Genomic DNA, 20,014 nt, shown 5'->3' with positions numbered 1-20,014 from the left:
ATTATGAAGGGAAAAATACCACAAAGAAGGACCAAAACTGATGAGCAGCTGAGATCTTATATCAAGGAATAATGTAAAAGCAACTTATTTGAGACATGCTGCTGACATCACATTCAAAATAATAACAATAGAGCTTCAAATTATATGGGGTTAGAATTGCTCATTGTTGCTTTTTATTCATTTATACTCTACACAGCATCACCTACATTTTAGGAAGCAGCAATGTCCTTTATTTAAGCTCTACATAAAGGGTGAGAATGCATGTGTTTAAATGAAAAAACAGTGTAATTTAGTATTGAAAACCTGTTTATTGACCTGGGTTCAGGTGTTGAGAATGTATAAGCAATTCAAGGAAACATTTAAAAAAAATCTCAAAATAACAGCATGATCTGACAAAATGTTGCATTTACACACAGATTTCATTCAATTCTTTTAACGGCTCACTGAATATTAATACTGTATTCCTATTTCGCCAAAACTCAACACATAACTGACGATAGAATTATTTTCACCACTACAGCTCAGTTGTTTCTGAGTGAGAATTGAGTTTACAGTCTGAAACACCAGAACAACAGTTCAGAGTTCATGAGTAACATAAAAAAGACAGAGACTACCAGTGGAAGTTGTAAAACAGTCAGAATTACTCTAACGGCCGGAAAGTTAAGTCAGCAGACTGAAATTGTATTTATTTACGGAAACAAATAGATTAATTAATCTCACCACATGGTCTGTTTAACAGCTAATCTGGACATTTTGAACATTTCACATGACCTTCTCTCAGCAGATGGAGTCAGAAGTGTATTCACAATCAAATTTTCCCTTTTGTGAGCATAGACGGACACGCTGCTCTTCATGCTTAGGCTGAGGGTTCATTCTTTTGGTGATATCGTTCGTCAACAAGAAGTTTTTTGTTTTTTTTTAAGGTAAACTTCTTGTTTTGAGGGCAGCTGAAAAATAAAAGCAGTTGGCACGCGTGCTGGCAACAGACCAACATGTTCTCCTCCTTTCACACGGCTGACTGGGTCTCGCTGCACACATAGATGTTGCTGGGCCTCACTCGTCTGTGGCTCCTGCCTGGCACTCTGGGACACAGTCTGCAGCTTTTAGGAATGAACTCCTGACAGGCCTCCCTGAACTTTCGGATCCTCCAGCAGTAGATGACGGGATTAAAGACCGTCTTCAAGTAGCTAAGCCACAGAGCTCCTATGCTTATAGGGTAGAAGACAGAGCTGTAGTAGAACTGCCGGCTGAACACAGCCAGCAGGCTGACCACTGTGTGAGGCAACCAGCAAACAGAGAAGCCAACAAAGAGGATGAGGATGGTAGTGAAGGCTCGGGTTTTGAAGCTCATGTCCACCTTGATCTGAGGTGGCCGCTGAAGCCCAGTGAGTCTCATTTTGCTGACTTGGTTGAGGGCTGGCAGGCAGGAATGCTCACTGGTGTGGTTGTGGATGCGCAGGGTGTTGCGGCGCACCGTGTTGAGGATGCACATGTAAGAGTACAACATGACAGCAAATGGCACAAAGAAAACTGCTACAGCCAAGAGAACTGTGTATCCACGGTCTGCCACAGACTCACTGTATCCCAACACACACTGCGGCGCCCAGGCACCCCCGATGCCTGCCGCACCCGTCCTCCAGCCGACTACGGACGGCAGGGACACACACAGGCTCAACACCCACGAACCTGCGATCAACAGCTTAGCTCTATGTGGGGTCAGCTTGTCCTGCCGCTGCACAATTATGAGAAAACGGTCCACGCTAATTATGAGGAGGATGGACACCCCCTCAAGGACAAACAGCCAGTATAGCATGATGGAGGCTCGGCAGAACCCACTCCCAAAGGTCCAGTCAGCGGTGGCCACGGTGACAGCAGTGAAGGGCATGCAGAGCAGAGAGAGCATGATGTCAGAGAAGGCCAACGTAGCAAGGAGGAGATTGATGGCAGAGCGCATGGCGGGTTTCTGGTAAACAATCAGACACACAATTGCATTGCCAAGGAAACCGATAGTAATCATGAAGATCATTATGGCTGCCAGGGTCACACGCAGAGTAACTGATATGAGAGGAGTGGCAGCTTCAGATGGGAGGCTTTCTGCAGCTTCCTCTACACCTGGCTCCATGAAGTCACACTCCTCCAGTAGGCTTTCATTGCAAAAAGCCATAGCAGCGACAATTAAGCAATAACAGCCCAGAGGAAGGTGAACATATTTGACTATTGTGGTGGTGAACACGTTAAGACGTTTTCCAACAGCTGGTGTTCCATGGTAATACCTGAGAAAGAGAGAGAGAGAAAAATCCTTATCAAGTCAAACAATACTGTTAACACAATTCATGTCTGACAAGTTATACTTTCAAAGATTCTAATGGATGTGGATGTAAATTAGCAGTACAAAGCATTAATGTTCCATCTGTCTCTTAAGAAGCTGTGGTAAACATGTCATATTCATAGAAAAAAAACCCGATGTGCGTCTCATCAGATAGTCAGAAGGACTTCAGCAGTTTTCTGAATGATTAGTCAGTAATAACTGCAAATATGAGAGGAGGAATGACATTCATATGATGCTGAAGGAGTTATATAAACCATGGGACACACCACACTGAGAGCGGCAGCCACACAGATCAGAGACGCGCTGCTCACTTGGCTCAGAGAGGTTGATGATTAACAGCCAAGCTGTAGTGTTTCACACATGACTGGGAATACACTCATATACCGCACCAAGGGTGTAGTCAGCTGTCAGCTTAGCACACACTCGGCCCTGATAAATAGTTGAGATGATGATGCAACTTTGTTCAGAAGCATCTTGTCCATGGCAGCACTCGAGGATCAGACGCTGTTCGGCAAGGTGGGCAAGGGTGACCCAGTTAATGCCGGTGATGTTCTGTTCTGTGCGTGATGTGTTGTTTACTTACAGCGTAATCTAACCAGTTTTGGGTGTAGGCACTCCTACAGACAATGACTCTGCCAGGGCGCTCAATCTAAAGCAGCTAAATGAAGGTCAGCTATCATGTCAAACTCTCTTTTGATAAAAGAAAAAAAAAAAAGGTTCATGGCCACTGTGGCTGTGTTTGTCATATCGCTGTCGTGTATGACATTGCTGACTAAAGTGCCGAAATTCTGCCCTGGGTGTCAATAACATCTAATGACGTTATCACAACAAACACTGGGCCACAAACACAGGTGAGAGAGACCGATTCCTTCAGTGACTGTAGACACATTCTAGCACAAGACCCCTTTTAAGCCACTGCATAGTGATGCTGGCTGTTGCCATGGCTACAGGGTCATCAGTTCCATGGCAACAAGCAGCCCTTACTCTCATCCTCCCCCTCTGTGCAAGCGTCTTTGACAAAATGTTCTTTTTTCGCAGGATTTGCTTGTCGGAACTGTCGATCATGATTAGACTAGCTCTGAAAACAAATTCAGAAGGCGAGTGATGACCAGATAAGTATGGCTGTCTCGATGTTATTTCAGGTCACAACAATTCCAGGTGTGGTCAGTAAGGCTGGATTAGACAGTGCAACAACAGAGCAATCTGCAGCCTGATAAGATCTAAATAATGGTAATGAATTCTTATGATGAAATAGACTGAGTTAGGCCTCTTAATATCCTCATTTTCATGTAGACTTCAGGAACTGTGCCATTTTAGATTTGCCACACCATAACCTAATTCTCACTGTGCAGAAAATTCATCTTTTGCATCCATCTTCTTGCAGAGCTCCACCACAGAGCTTGTTCAGCGCGTCCTCACGTTTACACACGAACACCTGTGTTGCTCTGTCCATCACTGGTCGCTGCTCCCTGAACCTGTCTGCTCTCCTGCATCACATCTACATCACGGCAGACAAAATGCCCGTCCGTTGCCTGAGCGTCAAGAGACAGAATAATCGAATACATCATTCACTCTCAATCAGACAGGATCAGACTTACCTCGACTGTTAGACTTGATCCCAGGTTCTAAGTCTCGTCGAGACGTTCAGCTCGGTGACAGTGTCCTTTCTGCTGAGCATGCTGAGGTCTTTCTAAAACATCACTTTGAACATTTCTCTGCCGTATCGATTGCCCTCGTGCCGCCTGTGGCTGATGCTGACGCCAGCGGAGCAGGTGGTCTCCAATTTAAAGGAGCAGTGAGGCAGAAAAATAATCATCCTTGTTCATTTTTGCGTTGTTACATAAACTGTTCAACGATGAGCCTACACCCCTGATTGTAGAATTTCGACAAAGCCGTAACTAGAAATGTTGTCATTATTCTACAGGGAGCGAAGTGCGCTTTATCTTTACTGTTGCTGTTCAGTATATACAAGCTAAAAGAGGGTAGTTTTTTTTTTCTATCAAAAATGACCTGAAGAGCAGAAACATATTTACAGCTACTTGACTTATGTGATAGAGTTACGATGATTTATACAACATATATATAAATATATATATAACTTTCCATGGCAACTGCTGATTTATTATTCATTATTATTATACAGGCATATATATATATATATTTAGTATTTTGTCCAGAAGATGGCAGCATTATCCTCCATATGACCTGGTGCAGAGATTGGGACTTGTATGTTCTGGTATTCGTGGGTTTCAGCTTTTAGTTCAATTGCACTCAAACTTGCAGTGCTTTTAGAGTGCAAGGCAGATCAACAATGACCTCGGGACCAGTGTGACTCTATGTAATGGTACATTTGTGCAACTTTATCCTTCAAACTTTGAAACAATATTGATCAAATGCTGACCAATTTGCAAATCAGCATCAGCTGGGACGGATTTTGCACAAGTAATTCAGACTTACCCGTTTTTGTCTGACATGGCACATCTGACACATCCATGCAGACACAGCTACATTCACACTCTTAGCATGCGGGCTGATATTCTTTTCATGGGCATGCTTGTCTAAATTGGCATCATGCCCATGTGCTGAACATGCCCATCAAACGAGTTCCACTCCAGCGGTCTAGCACATGCATGCTCGTCACGTTCAGTGGCAGCCACACAACAAGCTTGCTGGGAAGAGAATTCATTTCCCTGTCCATTTTTCCACAGATGTTTGCTTTAATTTCTTCCTGATTGAGAGACTTTGGTAGTGACTCCATCAATCACCCAAAAAGCAAACATAGGAAAAGTGAAAATATTCCCCTCTAAATGAGAATATTCATAGGAGAGGTGAGAACCCACCCAAGATACAATATTGACTGAGCCATGTTCAGCCAGATGTGTTACATTTGGAGAGGAAAAGTCAGACATTTGAATGCCCTCACGTGCAAACAGAAGATGTCAAATGTGCATTTTGAATCTTTTATTCATGCATCCCAGTGCCTCTGATTCCAGGTAACTTACCAGCCTCACGAGTCTCTGTTACACTGAGGAGGCCAGGGTGTGTTAATCAGTGTCAGACGTAGTGGTTAACCAATCTCTGCCTCGTGAAAATAATTAACACCGAGCAGTGGGAAATGATAATGTGCAAACTGCAGTGAAACAGTTGTGGATTAGAACTTTGCTGCTGTCAAATGATTACTTTGAATGACAAAGGTGTGTGTGCCTGTTGTATGTGTGGCTGAACCCAAACTGTGAGACACAAACAACCAGCATTAAAGGAGGGATTAATTGTGTGGTAATTACTTTATGTAAAGTGCTTCTGAACAAGGCTTTAAGAGCAATTATGAGCAATTATATTAGTAGTTACAACTAGAAGGAGGTAATAACATCCTCAGTGTGCAACTGCAATCATCCCATGGCTCAGAGATGCAGGAAACAATACTCTTTATGGTGAATGATGCTAGATTTGGGATGAACGAACACGTGCAAGTACACTTTGCTTTCTGACATGAATTGCGCACCTTTATGTGAGCTGAGCTGTTTCTGTTGATGAGGACCCTGGGCGTTCTTTATCATCATCAGCTCGTACCTCCAGATCCCCACATTGATATTCAGTGCAGACGATGAGCATCACGAGATGACAAAACCCTTTAAACGTTGTTTTATCCCCCAATTCCAGCCTTATCTCCCATCTTTACATCACTAAGCTTTGAGGGGATCACTCTGCAAATCTGAAAGCTTATATTCTACCTCGATTTTCATCTTGCAGCTCAGTGCGAATGCATCATGTCAAGAGTCAGTTATTGATGATGACAGTGAGCAGGGGCACCACCTGTCACCAGTTATTGTGATTGTGCTGTGGCAGCTAAGAGAATTTCATGTATGATTTTTAACTCAACTTTTGTATGACTTCAAGAGAAATAACTCAATTCAAAGTTACACAGGGACAATATGTGTGGAGGTAAATAAAGGTTCATTTTAGGTCTTGAGCAAATCCAAATTAGTTTGTAACAAATGAATCCTCATATAAAAATGTGAAAGGGAGTTGAAATTATATTCAAAACATAAAACAGCACTAGTGGCTTTGGCAAATTTTTCTTTTTTTCACAACACAACTAAATTTTAGAGAATGCCACGATTAATGAATAACATGAGAAAATACTTCACGGTGTACGACAGCAGAACAGAAAACAGCAGCATTTGACACAACGGTGTTGGACAAAGCAGCTTCATTTTACAAAACAATGAAACAGACTTGTGTTTTTTAATTATATGACTTGGGAAATTATGCCATTTGTGAAAATTTGTGAAAATTTGCTGATGAAAAATGTATCTTTTCTGGTTTGATTTCATGCATCAGAAATGTTGTTCTTGGCATTCCATGTTGTGGCGTTTCTGTTTTTGATATTGTGTTCTGTTCTGTTGGTGTACTCTGGCTGGTTGTGTATTTTGCCCAGGCTTTGATTAAAAAGACGCAAAGCAAGAAAACACACACCGTGGAGGGTTTTTGCTGCGTGCACATACGTTGGAGGTGAGATTTATGAGCAGTTTAATCAAGAATGGTTCAAGGTGAAAGTGTTGCTAAAATCATGTGTGTGTGTGTGTGTTTTGGCATTGCATAACACAAGCTGCATCTGGAGTAAAAAAAAAAAAGTGTAACATTTTCAGTAAAGCATTAACTTCCTGGTTTGTGTTTACTCTCTGGCATTCTGTCTGATTTATCAGCAGCTACTGTCGCAGTAGACCTTTGACTTTCCTTGTAGTTTCCCTGCAACTGCGTCGTCTCTGTGGCTTTACCCTTTTGGCTTTAGTAACTGCATGGCATCAGATTTCTAACATCAGCTCATGTGTGTGTATGTACCTGCTTGCATGTATCACTGTGTCTGCAGCAGAGGCAGAGAGAAGAAACACAGACTGTTTTTTAGAGCTCTGTCCTGAGCGTCTCACTGCCTATCTGCCAAACCCATCATCTGTGGCAAAAGATCCGCTGCTGCCTGGTGTCACTCCATCTCGCTGTCACCTTGGCAACCGCTGCCGAGGTGAACTGCCATCTGGGATTGCCGACCTCCGTTGGCTGCGTTCCATTAAGCTGCAGTCCATAGCCCTGCCACAGTGGCTGGACTGATATGAAATATATAACAGATAAATGTATATGCAAACCCCATAAACAGGCTCATGTAATGAATACAGTGAGTCTTGATGGGGTCAGCAAAACATAAACAAAAACATGATGATTTAATATATACTAATATTGTCGGCTACTCACAAATCATAATAGAATATGTTTAGCATGTGGTCAGTAAAGAAAGATTTTGACATAATTAGTCTGACTTAAGGTGCATTTGGAGATTTTAAAAAAAAAATCCTTTGGGCACCTGCGAATGTTTCAATATTGTATATAAAAAGACAAAAATAGTGACAATGCCTGGCATGATGTCCCTCTACTGATTACCTGATAAGATCTGAAGGTGTTACTAACAGAAAAGCCCTGACACATTTTAAAGAAGACATACCTTTAGGACTCTCTTTTAAATGTTTAAATGTGAGACCGCCAATGTGTTGCGTCGGATTCTCGTGAAAGACACTTATTATTGTGCTGACAGGCCGGAGCCTCATGATTTTTGGATGTCCATTAAAAGCAGCAGAGTACATTTTCAGTATTTCGCAGAAGCAAGTGCAAAGTGATACGAAACTGAAACTGTGAGTGTGCTTGCATGTTGAGCAACCTCAAAATGAAAGTCATCTGGTACCTTAACACATTTTTTATGTCAAATTTATTAAATAATTAGTCTTCAAGAAAATAAACACGGTGGAAAAAATAAATAGTCCAAATCATCACACAAGAATACACAGCAGAGTTGTACATCAACTTGATGGAAAGTTTGCTAAATAGAAAAGATGCTCTTCTACAGAGGAAACTACAATATTGGAATATTTGTAAATCACTTGTTGACCACAAACTGTGTCACAACAAAAATCCACAGCCACACAACACACATGAGAAACACTTTTGAATGGATATAAATTATTGCTGGCTATAAAAAAACCCCACATAAAACAAAACCAACTAAAAAAGAATATAATTTTGAATAAAGCCAATAAATAATCGTCTTTCATTTTGGCTTCAGCCCAGTCTGACACTTGAAATTTTGCAGCATTAAAAGGGAACTTTTATTTCTACAGGACAGAGATAAGGAAATAACTTTATCTATTTTAACAACTTGGCTTTGTGGACTCTGAAAATGCTTTTCAGAGGTTGTGATCTCTTCGTCATCAAAAATGTGTCTTTAAAGGACTTTTAACTTCTGTGCAGATTTCAGTTTAGCTTGAAACACATTTTCAAATACCCAAGGATGCATAACGGTTGACATTTGTCCCGTTCTGAAATAAACACACTGAATAGCACTGTCCTTATGTAGGGTGGAAAATGTTAAGAAATTAAATTCTTAAAAAAGTCCCCGGATCTGGTCAATAAGTGACACGTCTCTCTAAAAATGTTTAGATGTTCCTGCCAGTCCGTCTGTTGGGGTTAATTTCACGTGTCGCTGTACATCCTCTTGCACTCTAGTGAAGGGGACGGCGTGTCAGGTCCCATGCTGCCCACCTGTGAATATGCGTCCTCGGGGGTACGCGGGAGTCCAGGCGGCGTCATGCGCTTCTCTTTCTGCCTGCGGTTGCAGAACCAGACCCTGACCACCTCCTTCTCCAGTTGCAGAGTGTCTGCAAGAGAATTGATCTCCTGTGCGGAGGGTTTGGGACACTTGAGGAAGTGGCTCTCCAAGGCGCCTTTTACGCTCACCTCGATGGATGTGCGCTTTTTCCTCTTCCTGCCCTGGGTGGCGATCTTATCGATGCTGGTTGGGCTGCCGGACGTGGAATCGGCCTCTTCCAGCCATTTGTTGAGCAGAGGTTTAAGCTTGCACATGTTCTTAAAGCTCAGCTGAAGCGCCTCGAACCTGCAGATGGTGGTCTGTGAAAACACGTTGCCATACAGGGTGCCTAAAGCCAAGCCCACGTCTGCCTGGGTGAAGCCGAGTTTGATCCGCCGCTGTTTGAACTGTTTGGCGAAATGCTCCAAGTCATCGGACGTCGGGGTGTCCTCGTCTGAATGCGAATCGTGGCCCACCCCTTGATGCTGGTGATGGTGCGTGTGGTGATTATGGTGGTGGTGGTGATGATGATGATGGCTTCCGTGATCCAGCTCAGGGGAATCCCCGCGCACCAACCCCGAGTGCATCAGGCTTTGTCCGGTGTGAGAGCTCAGCATCCCGTTGACTGTAAATCCGCCGGGCTGAGAATAAATTAGGGATTGTTGCTGCTGTTGCCCCTCGGTGATGCTGATGTGCGCTGAGGAAGTGCCTCCCCAACTTCCCGGGTGCGTCTGGTGGGGTCCAAGATGTGGGGACCTGTGGTGCAAAGCTGAGCCTGAGTGAAGGTCATCCCTGACGATGTTTCTCTTCACCTCCTGCGGCTGGGAACTGGGGGGCCACGGAGAGCCGGTCTCTGCTGCTGCCACTGCGGCCGCGGCTGCTGCGGCTGCTGCGTGAGGCAGCGATGTCACCCACTGGTGGGCATGGCTAAGCATGTGTCCCCCGTTGCTTGCCACCATGGCTCCATGCATGAAGTCACTCTGCACCATCTTAACCGAAGGGTCCCCTCTGTATCCACCGGACACCGTGGTCACGGCCGTGCTGCCCGGCTGCATTCCGCCACCTCTCCGATCAGAGTGAACAACCGGACCGGATAAAATCCTGCTGCTGGCGAGGTATGGACTTGAAGTAGCTGCTGCCATCCCCCAAAGCATGTATCTTGAGATGTTTCTCTCTCTTCTGGAGTTTGTTTGAAGTACAGCTTTGCTCTAATCCATTTTCCCCAATTTAAAACAAGTGTCAAATCACTCCACAGAGGCTTATATGGTGGTTTTAGGCGAAGAGTGAGTTGTTGCAACCTGCGTGAGAAATCACTCTTCTTTACGCACTCCTGTGCGGCAAAATTATATAGTTTCAGAACTTTTTCTTTGTCCCGGGAGCTCCGCTGTACGTAATCCACTTATGAGATGAAAAAAAGAAAAAGAAAAGAAAAAAACCTGTTTGATCCGTGTCAAACTGAACAGCCTGCTTGTCTGTTTTCTTTTCTGGTATCAACGTTTTGAAGGAAATTAAATATTTCTAACAAAACCTGTGAAGCCTCTGCGGTCCACTCAATTGTTTCGCTCACTACATCTGCTCGATCCGGCGTGTCTTCTACAGAGAGAAGGTGACAAGCGCGAGTTTACGTTGTGCCAAGGCTGCGTTTTCCTCACCCATCGCCGTCCAATTACAATAGAAAGGCTCTGCAGGGCTTCCGCTGATTGGACGCACGACCGGAGGAGTTGGTGCGTCTTGCAGTTGGCGCACAGAGTTCTTCCTGCAGATGAAAAAAAAACAAGAATTTGCTCAAAAATACAATAGGATAACAAATTCAATGGACACAGAATAACGTGTGTTCAATGATGCCCGAAGGATGAGCTATGTGTGTGTGTGTGTGAGAGAGATAATAATAATTATTAAAACAATAGTTATAATTATTATTATCATTATAATTATCATTAATATTTTTGTTATTGTTATTAAACACATCTAACCATCTCTGGAAAGTAAGCAACTGCAATGCTAGACAAAAAATAGAAATATATTATTGAAAAAACGTGGCGATTGTGTTTATCCAATTTACCCAGTCGGAGTGGTTGAGTCCTGAATCAAAGCTACTTAGATGGCCTTTGGGAACACAAGGGGTTTGAACGCCTCTTGCATGTTAATGAGTTCCCCTTTTCACATGAAAACGGAGAGGCCACAGTGGCGTGACGCGCGCACTGGAGTGCAACACAAAAAAACTTCCACGGGTTCGATTTTTCCACCCTGAAAAACACAAACTGCCGGTACGTTTCCACGCTCGTTCAGTTTATGGATGGACCGTTTAATAAACGTGTCGTGGGGAATTTTCTACCACGGCTTTGCCTCGCTTTTACGGGCCTTTAGAGAGTGAGAGGCATCGACCGAAACACATGGAGTTTTGTGTGTTGAGCAGACAGCCAGGTGCGGTCTTGTCAACTTGCTGCTAATTTATGTTTTTCAGCAGATTTATCCTGGATCTTGCCCAAAAGGTGAAAGATAAATAGACTCAAATCCTTCTTCCCCCAAGTGAGACCATTAACACAACATTGAAATTCACTTTACAGTCATTATGTTCAGCTCAGCAATTATGTTCCAAATTGCCTTTAGTCTTATCCGATTATGGGATAAATTAAATATGAAAAAATATGAAAATAGAACACCCCCAAATAAAAATTTGTCAACAAATGAATTGCTGAACATTTCTGAAATCAGTTGGTTGAGTGCATTCCACAACATCCATTCAAAAGTCCTGTTATTTGAGGGCAGAAAAGCCATAACAACATACACTAACTCATAACTTCACTCAGGAAGAGACCACAAGATAAATATCATATCATAGTTTGCCCAACAAATTGCTTTCAAGAAAGTATATAATCTGATGTATTTAAACGCATGTATGAGCTGCTTTACAGTTTAAACCCTGTGGTGGCGTGCAGGATTTTAAAGTACACACTAATTTTAGACACAGTCTTCAACCACTACTTCATGGTAATATGCAGTTTGTCAAAAGTCTGTATGTTGGAACTCGTGGCTTTAGCCATAGTTGTTAAATTATTAACAGAGGCTTTAAAAGAGTTCTTTATGAATAAACTGGCAAGAACACTGTGTGGTTTGCATAGTACCAAACCCTTCAGATTGGTTTCTTCTCAGACAGGATGAAACATGTGCAAGGGCAAGTAAAGGAGAGTCTTTATACAAATCCAAGTGAGCAGTTGTAAATGTTTATCATCTGTAATGACCGAGATGGAATAAAAACCTTGTCAAACTGTTCCTTATAGTGGTCTTTCCAGCTAAATTGCAGTTTTTTTCTCATTGCTAAAACACTTTTCTTGAAATTATGCCATCATTTCAAATACCTCTGGACACAAATCCATAACTGCAAATTCAACTCCAAAGCTTCCAATTTAATAGCAAACTCTCCCCTCAAAAACTTTATTTAAAAAAAGATAACTTTGCATTCAGGCATAAAATGCTTCACAGAAGCGCACCGAAACACTTACACACAGGCAAGATCAGTTTAAAATAATCCTGTAAAAAACTGCAGTGAGCAATGTCGCTCATGGTTAAGCCTCACTAAAAAAGATCTTTGCACAATGAACAGTTAATACAATCCCAAAGTTTGTTGACAGTCAGTACTGAACAGCATCAAAAGTAATATATGGCAAAGCATAAATAAAACAGAGTAAGATCAGTTTTAAAAAAGTAAACAGTAAGCAAAAAACAATTTTGCCACAACGTACCATCTCTGGTCTGGATCTTTTCTCATCTGCCCATCCCTCCTTCTCTGTCTCCTCTTCCTTCACATCCTTCTGGATCCAATATTCCAAAGCAAACCTAGCCTAGCTTTTATCCATCTATCAAAGAATTTTGGCAGGTTTTGGAATAACTTTAAGTCTTAGTGGTTCGGTATAGATAATAGTGTGCTAATCTGATTTCAGCCCTGCTGACTTGAGAGAAGAGTTTTGTCTCCTAATATAAGCCCCTGGTATAGGCTATCATATAGGAAGATATTCATGTGTAAAGTTTTGTAGTTAACCAAATTTGTATCATCTGTCAAAACGGGGTTTATAGTTTTAAGAAAATAGGTTTGTATTTTGGTAGATGGCATAATGGTTTGGAATCTACGCCTGTAAGCCTGGTAATATTAATCATTTAATGCTACTTAAAAGACAGAGACTTCTTTGTGTCTGTAGGCATGTGGAGTTCCTCAGGGTTAATTTCTGGGGCCTCTTTTATTCAACATTTACATGCTCCCACTGGCTCTGATTATGAAAAGCGACAAAATATGCCACCACAGTTGTGCGGACGACACACAGTCTGCGTCACCATATCGCCCAGGGGTTAGAATACCTTACAAACATTCATTAAGTCCCCAGAACAAATAAACATGTGGATGACCCTTCAGTTAAACAAAGACAAAACATAGTCCACTGTATTTGGAGTCAGAGAAGAATAGTTAAAGGCCGTGCTCAACTTCAGTCTGTGATTTTAAAAACCACAAACCAAGCCTGAAATCCGGGTGTCATTATGTCTCAGACCTGAATTTCGACAGCCATATCAAGTCAGTTATGAAGTCAGCCTACATTTAAAAGGATTGTAGCATTAATATGTTTCAGAGGGATCTATAAAAGGTGGTCCATTCGTTTCACTTAATGGTGGGGGCAAAGTACATCGCAGATCTTCTGCTACGTTATGAACCTTTGACCTCTCAGGTCAACAGGAACAGGTTTGTGTGTCCAGAGTTATAACTAAACACTGAGAAACTGCTCACAGATTTTTGCACTATGTAAGTGAAACAAGCTTAAAGATAACTGTAGGTCTGCATCAACTGTTGCTTCTTCAAATCAAACCTCAAGACTTTCCAGTTTACCACTTTACCATGCCTCGTCGAATAAAAAGTAAGCAAATGAGAAATACTGTAAGAGCTTTCTAAAACTGATCCAAACTGTTTAGTTTAGGTAGACCTTTTTAAAATTCCATGTTTTTTTCATCACATGCACTTTCCTTATGGTATAAAGAGTTTCTGATATGAAAATGATGAAAATAAAATCAAATTCACAAATAATTGAGACGATTCAGAAAAAGCTTTATGGGATTTGTACAATCACAACAGTGAGAAAATATCACCTTAACTGCATTTGGATAATTCATGGCAAAACGATTATTCACTCCGCAGCTTCTAAAGCCAGTCCATTTACTTCAGTAAAAGAGCAAAACGTTAAGAGTAGCTGCACAAAAGCACCGTAGTGTTTCACATGTTTCCAGCCTGCCAGCATAATGCAGAGAAAACCAGACGAGTCAGGGAAGGCAGTAATGTTTTTCATGTGTTGTGCTGCCTGGTCACAGCACTGGGTCCTCTATTTGTTATTCATGAAGGAAGCTGGGTGAAGAGGCCTTCTTATGATGCACATTTTTTCTCGCTGTTCCCCCTCACCCCTCCCACACTCTCCATGGAGCTGCTCGACAACTAAGAATATAATCTGTTTCAGTTGTTGCCAATGTTGCAATTAATCCAGCATAATGAGCATGACACCATTAGCTAATTGACATTATTGTTTCTTTAAGATCAACCTCAAGTCATTTACAGAGAGACTTTGTCTCATTCTGTTTCCCTCCCCTCGCCCTCTGTTGAGTCTTCAATATGCAGATTGGCCGTTCCTGTCCGCAGGCTATTTTCTTTGGTAGACTTTTGAAACATGTTAATGCTTCCAACAAAAAAATTGCGAAAGCGAAAAGGAAAAAGCTTCATCTGGGCTCCAGGAGTTTTCCTTTCATAGAAACAGATGATTTTTCTCTTGTTCGTGCTCTTGTTTTTGCTTGGTTTGCTTTATCAGTCAAGGGTATATGTAGTTAAAATAGGAGTGAAGCACCACTGAGGCAGTCAACACAAAAGTACACTTTTATGGATGACAACGTTGTCACTTTCATCAGCATCATTTTCAAGTTTATGGATATTTTCTGCAGAGACTATAGAGAAATCCTCCTATTTGTGGAATTAGGCTGTTATCAGGTAATACTGAACCCTTGAAATCTCTTTTCATTGATTCATTTGGCATGTGTAAATGTTGTAAAAACTATAAGACCAGGCAAATTATTACCTTACTCTGCCGTGAGCTGTTCAGTGCGGTATTTACTTAATGGACTATCTGTCATCACTGAAAACATTGCTGAGAGAACAGAACTTAAGTTCATGCGCGCACTCTTTATATTCCACCTCTTCAGTGTCATCCTGTGGTTCTGATCATGAGTGTGTTTGACCTTCGGCTCTGCCCGAGCCAGAGAGATCCTTCGCAGCACGAGTTCCTACCCACCACCTCCTGCTGTGTGTTTAAATCAGAAGCAGAGGTAACCTCGGAAAAGAGAGAAAGACTAGGGGAGACAAAGTGCAGCAGTGTGGGATGCAGAGGGAATGAAAAGTGGAGGATATGGAGAGGAAGTGATCAAAGTACATTAATCTCAAAACTCCTCATTCACAGAGACTGAAAAAGAGACAAACACGACCAATAAAACTCAAATTTAAAGGCGGATGTTTTTTGAGGTTAGGCCACATGTCTGAATGCACTGTTATGTGATGTTTTAAACTGAGCTTAAATATGATTCATAATTGGTGGAAAGTTTTCTTGAATGATGTGGTGGAATCATTCATTGCAGCAGGAAGAAAGAAGGCAAAGACAAGAGGGAGGTCAGTCGTGTCTGCAGCACTTGAACAAGTATCAGCCAAGAACCCCTGCTGTGGCTCAAATGATGAAACCCAATAGACAGACGCACTGGTTAAACGCTGTTGTGGGCTGGTTCATTATGTATGAATGAGGGGTAGTTAATGTGTGAAAATTACATTCATTGATCCCAAGGGATAATTTGAAAAAGGCCAAAGTGACGAAGAAGCGCAGAAAGAATACAGCAGGGATTGGCTAGAAAGGCATCACTCGTTTCTCTTTTTCTCTGTGTGTACCCAGGTGTTCGCAGGTGCTCGGAGAGGCTGAAATTTGCCTCTTTCTGAGTGTCTGGGTGCATTAACATAATGGCGAGAGGTGTTCTTGAAATGATGGCATGGAAGTCTATGATTAATGTTTATGCTATACTAAACCTGGAGAGAAGAGCAACATCTGGGCCATCACAGAGGCAAAACAGAGGAAATTGAGAAAAGATTAAACTCTTTAGAGGATTCAGATAAAGTCAAGACTGCTATGGAAAATATCTTGCTTATACTGCTGCAAAAGTAAAAGACAAGTAAGATGGGTTAGAGGAAAGAATCTTTAGGTTTCTGATTTCCTTTTAGGTTTTTGCAAGGCTCGCGAGGAGACATCGAAGTAAGAAAATACATCGCTTTGTGGTTGCTTTTCTGTTTTCCGACACTCGCATCCAGTTTTTATCCATGTTCTGTTTCTGAAGGTTCTGTGCAGAATACAACTGTAAACAGTATGACAGAGAAATTTAGTCAGGAAATACCTCCAGCTCTGCCGCTTGTGGCCTCAGACAACTGTAGCCCTGTACCCAGGCCCATTCGTGAGCCAAACCAAACAGCCGGCGTCCCTGAAGGCCTGGCCTGGCTGAGTCTGGCTGGCCCTGCTCCTTTCATGAATGGAGAGACCTCTCCCTGAAGTTCCCACTAAGGTCCACGTGGTTATAAAGGCTCTCTGTAGTTAAGATGATTCCTCAGGTGGGTTAGGAGGGGAAGAAGGAAGTATCACATAGTGAAATATTAAGTGACTGATATAAGCAGCGGAATGGTTTGGGGTATTTTTTGCTCCTGTCATCCTGTTACACTGCATTCCAGCAGCTCGGGGATCGTGAATGCACAGCAAGTATTTAACCGTTAAGTTATATTCAGTTATATCCAATTATAGATGATTGCAGTATTATAACATGATAGTCTTGCATTTCCTACCTCCTTGAGCGTCTCCCAAGTATGCAACACAACATTTACTACTGCAGTGAAACCTATTTTCTGTGATACTTTACCATCAGCACAAAGAACTTTGACAATTTTACTATCACAAAATCCCCCGAACAAAAGAAAAAAAAACATTTCTGAATGAGATCTTTTTTTATTTGAAAAACAACTGAAAATGGAGGGGAAAATGGTAAAAGGGGCTAAATGTTACTTCTCTTACTTTTTAGATGTTTTCGTGAAGAGATTCATCATGAAGACAACTTAGCAAACACTTCATAATGAGAGTGACACAATATGGTCAAAAGCTCCAGCAAAATCCAATAAGTGTGCATTAAACTGATTTCATTTGGTCACTTTCTTATCTCCAAGATGAGGAATTTTTTCATTCCAAAATAGTAATTTTATGATTTTACATGTTGAATTGGGGCAGATCTTTTCTTTTTTTATGTGAGAAAAGGCAGATATCAAGTTTAAAGGTCTCAGAATGAGGCCATGGATGTTCCCTGAATCTAAACCTTGCATCTATTTTCATCCTCGATGAGACATTTTGGTCAGAGAATCTGTAAGAGCTGATTTAAGCAGTTCTTTCCTCAGCCACTGAGCACACAAGCTTCACACTGTATGAAGATTCATAGTTCCTTTGGTGGTGGCTGACTCAGACTGACTACAGAAAAGTCGAGATGCGAAGACTTCCACAAAACACACAAACCTGTCACGTGCACTCACAAGAAGCTGGGGGAAATCAGTGTCAAATGAGAGGTGCAACATGAACCTATTAGAAAGCTTTGTTGGTTGTAATGTTTGACTTCCCACTCCTGAACTCACGTCCAGCAGACCAAGCAGCTCACCTTGTGCCATCAAAACTGGCCCCCAGTGCTCTCAGCAAACGGGTAGGATCAGAGACGACCTTGGCATGAACGCAACAAAAACACAGCCCACTTCAGTGCCTGTCTTTGATGTACATTATCAAAGACCTTTCTCCTCCTCTCCTCCCCAGACCAAAGGCTACTATTGTTTTTGTTGTTGTTATTGATATTGTTTTCAACCCTTATAACACAAAGCAGTCTGACCATGACTCTGATGCTAATGTGGAGGTGGAGAGGGTGTTTTAATGAGCTGCTCAGTAGATCAGAGGAGCTCAGGGGGGCTACAGAGAGGGAAGAGGTAGCACTGAACATCAAAACACAGCCAATGCTCCAGCGTCTGCTTTTCACCGGCCATGACCTTTGAGTGCAATTTAGAGATGTAACGTGGATATTATGACTTTGTGCAGTAAAATAAACAATACAGATATAAAACCAAGGTGGTTGAAAAAAATTATGAGCTGTTGCACAGTGGATTATATATTACAGGCTACAATTAATATCCATCATTTGCTTGGTAGCCGAGATTCCCTTCACGAGTGAAGCAATTCTGAATCAACATCCTGAAAAGCCGTAAAAAGGAAATGTGGATCAGACATGTTCCTAGTAACAGGTTTGCAGCAAAGAAACTAGGCCAAGAAGTGTCACCAAAAAGTGGTGGCGCAGGCCACGCTGCTCGTTGTCGTAACTCAGCAAAAGAGGTCATTGTTCCAACTTGAGATAAACCTCAAGCAGGAAAAGAACAACCGTAGAGGACATCCACAAGAAGCAAACGAAAAAAAAGCTCTTTATTAGGAATTTCTTGCGTCTCCGGGAATATCAGGAATGTTATGTCATATCTGGGAAGACGCCGGTCAGTCACATGAGTTTATCGTTTGCCAAACCAGAAACAGATGTCGAGTGGCAGTGGTTTAATTTTTGCCAGGTCAGATGCTATTCACAGAGTTGTGTCTTTTCCACCTGATGCGTACCACGTCGTCTTCAAACCAGGGCAAAAACACATCTGGTAAAGGCAAAATTTGTGGGGATTTCTCAATCTTCACTGTTTCCAGTCCACTTTTTTTTAATCATCATTTTCTAAATGTGAATCAAAAACAGCAACAGAAACTATTACTCTGGCTAATAAAGCATAATGCCAGAGTACATCACAAACTATGATGAACTAACTGAAATTTTTGCATGCATCACCCTTCTGTAAAGTGATAGCGAAAGGAGGGTAATATAACATATGGCACTTGCTTTTCCACTTCAGAATCACTGTCACCTAATGACACTACAATATTTTACTGAAACACATTAGTCACTTCCTGATTAGGTTTAGGCAGTAACGTTATATGGTCAGGGTTATATGCAGTTGCTCTCGGGACCAGCAGCGGTTGCATAGTCTTCAAAAGCAAGTTTCAGCCTGCGTGTATATAAGACCTTTAAGGACATTTGAGCAGAGTGCCCAATGCTGCTCTTTCTTCTAACCTCCACATGGCAATCTAATTGTTTGCTCACAATAAGTAAACAGTGTAGAGTGACATCAGAACATTTGGCTTTAACAAAACTGCAGAATTTGACTTCCTGGAAAGAGATCAGATTGGCAGAGGAAGTACTGTTTATACATAGCATTGTCAGCAGCAGAAGGGATGAGCTCTACTACAAATCCGGGGGCCCAAAAACGCAATGGATCTTTGCTCCTCATCTGCTTCATGTACATTGACTGAAAATATATCTGCAAATAAGCAACTCAACAGCACATTGAGTGCATTTTCTTTACTTCTCCTAGTTGCCTTGTTATCATGGCAGATAAGCAATAACAAGAGGGAATGTGTCAATGGTCTCAGCCAGGTTAGAGTTCAACACAGAGAGCAAAGTGTACCTGAACAAAACAGATGGAAGGAAGGAAAAGAAAAGACTTGTTTATCTTTCCTCCCCTTCTTATGTGGAGGGGTATTCATTAGCTGCTGTGTAAATCAATCTGCCGCTTCTTAAAGGCCTGTCAATTTAGCCGTGATGTCTGGCAGCCTGACATCGCTCACTGGATATTTAACTTGAAAGCCAATTAATCATCATGATTAATTCGCTCACAAACCGCATGGAACTGTTTGGCTTCACCTTATGGAATAGGAGCCGAATTCTCCAGACATCAAAAGAGAAAGAAATGAGAGAATGAGAAAGTCCCATTCACTCTTGATCAGCTTCTCAATACACAGTTTCTGCTGGAAGTTCTCTTTTTCTGCTCCAGCAATGCAAACCTAAAACTCCAAGACTTACCCTGCAAACACTGCACTTCTGAAGCAACACATTCA

At 41.9% G+C, this 20,014-nt stretch overlaps 3 protein-coding genes across 3 annotated transcripts in view; all 3 read right to left on the bottom strand.

The window, feature by feature from the left end:
- The window catches only part of coa5 (cytochrome C oxidase assembly factor 5), a 186,872-nt gene that overhangs the window by 66,449 nt on the left and 100,409 nt on the right, over positions 1-20,014 (bottom strand). The window lies entirely within an intron of this gene.
- Positions 310-4,209, bottom strand: gpr45 (G protein-coupled receptor 45). The gene is made up of 2 exons (XM_072396724.1): positions 3,928-4,209; positions 310-2,273 (listed from the first exon to the last, which is right to left on the bottom strand). Exon 2 carries the CDS (start codon positions 2,162-2,164, stop codon positions 1,007-1,009), a length of 1,158 nt encoding a protein of 385 aa, XP_072252825.1. The 5' UTR covers positions 2,165-2,273; positions 3,928-4,209; the 3' UTR covers positions 310-1,006.
- pou3f3a (POU class 3 homeobox 3a) lies at positions 8,104-10,602 on the bottom strand. Its single transcript, XM_072396723.1, has one exon. The coding sequence runs from the start codon at positions 10,112-10,114 to the stop codon at positions 8,846-8,848; it is 1,269 nt and encodes a 422-aa protein (XP_072252824.1). The 5' UTR covers positions 10,115-10,602; the 3' UTR covers positions 8,104-8,845.

Source organism: Leuresthes tenuis, unplaced genomic scaffold (assembly GCF_036924035.1).
Source record: "Leuresthes tenuis unplaced genomic scaffold, fLeuTen1.0.hap1 SCAF_12, whole genome shotgun sequence".
Classification (NCBI taxonomy): domain Eukaryota; kingdom Metazoa; phylum Chordata; class Actinopteri; order Atheriniformes; family Atherinopsidae; genus Leuresthes; species Leuresthes tenuis.
Note: the sequence above shows the minus strand (reverse complement) of the source record. Positions and strands in the feature narration are given on the sequence as shown.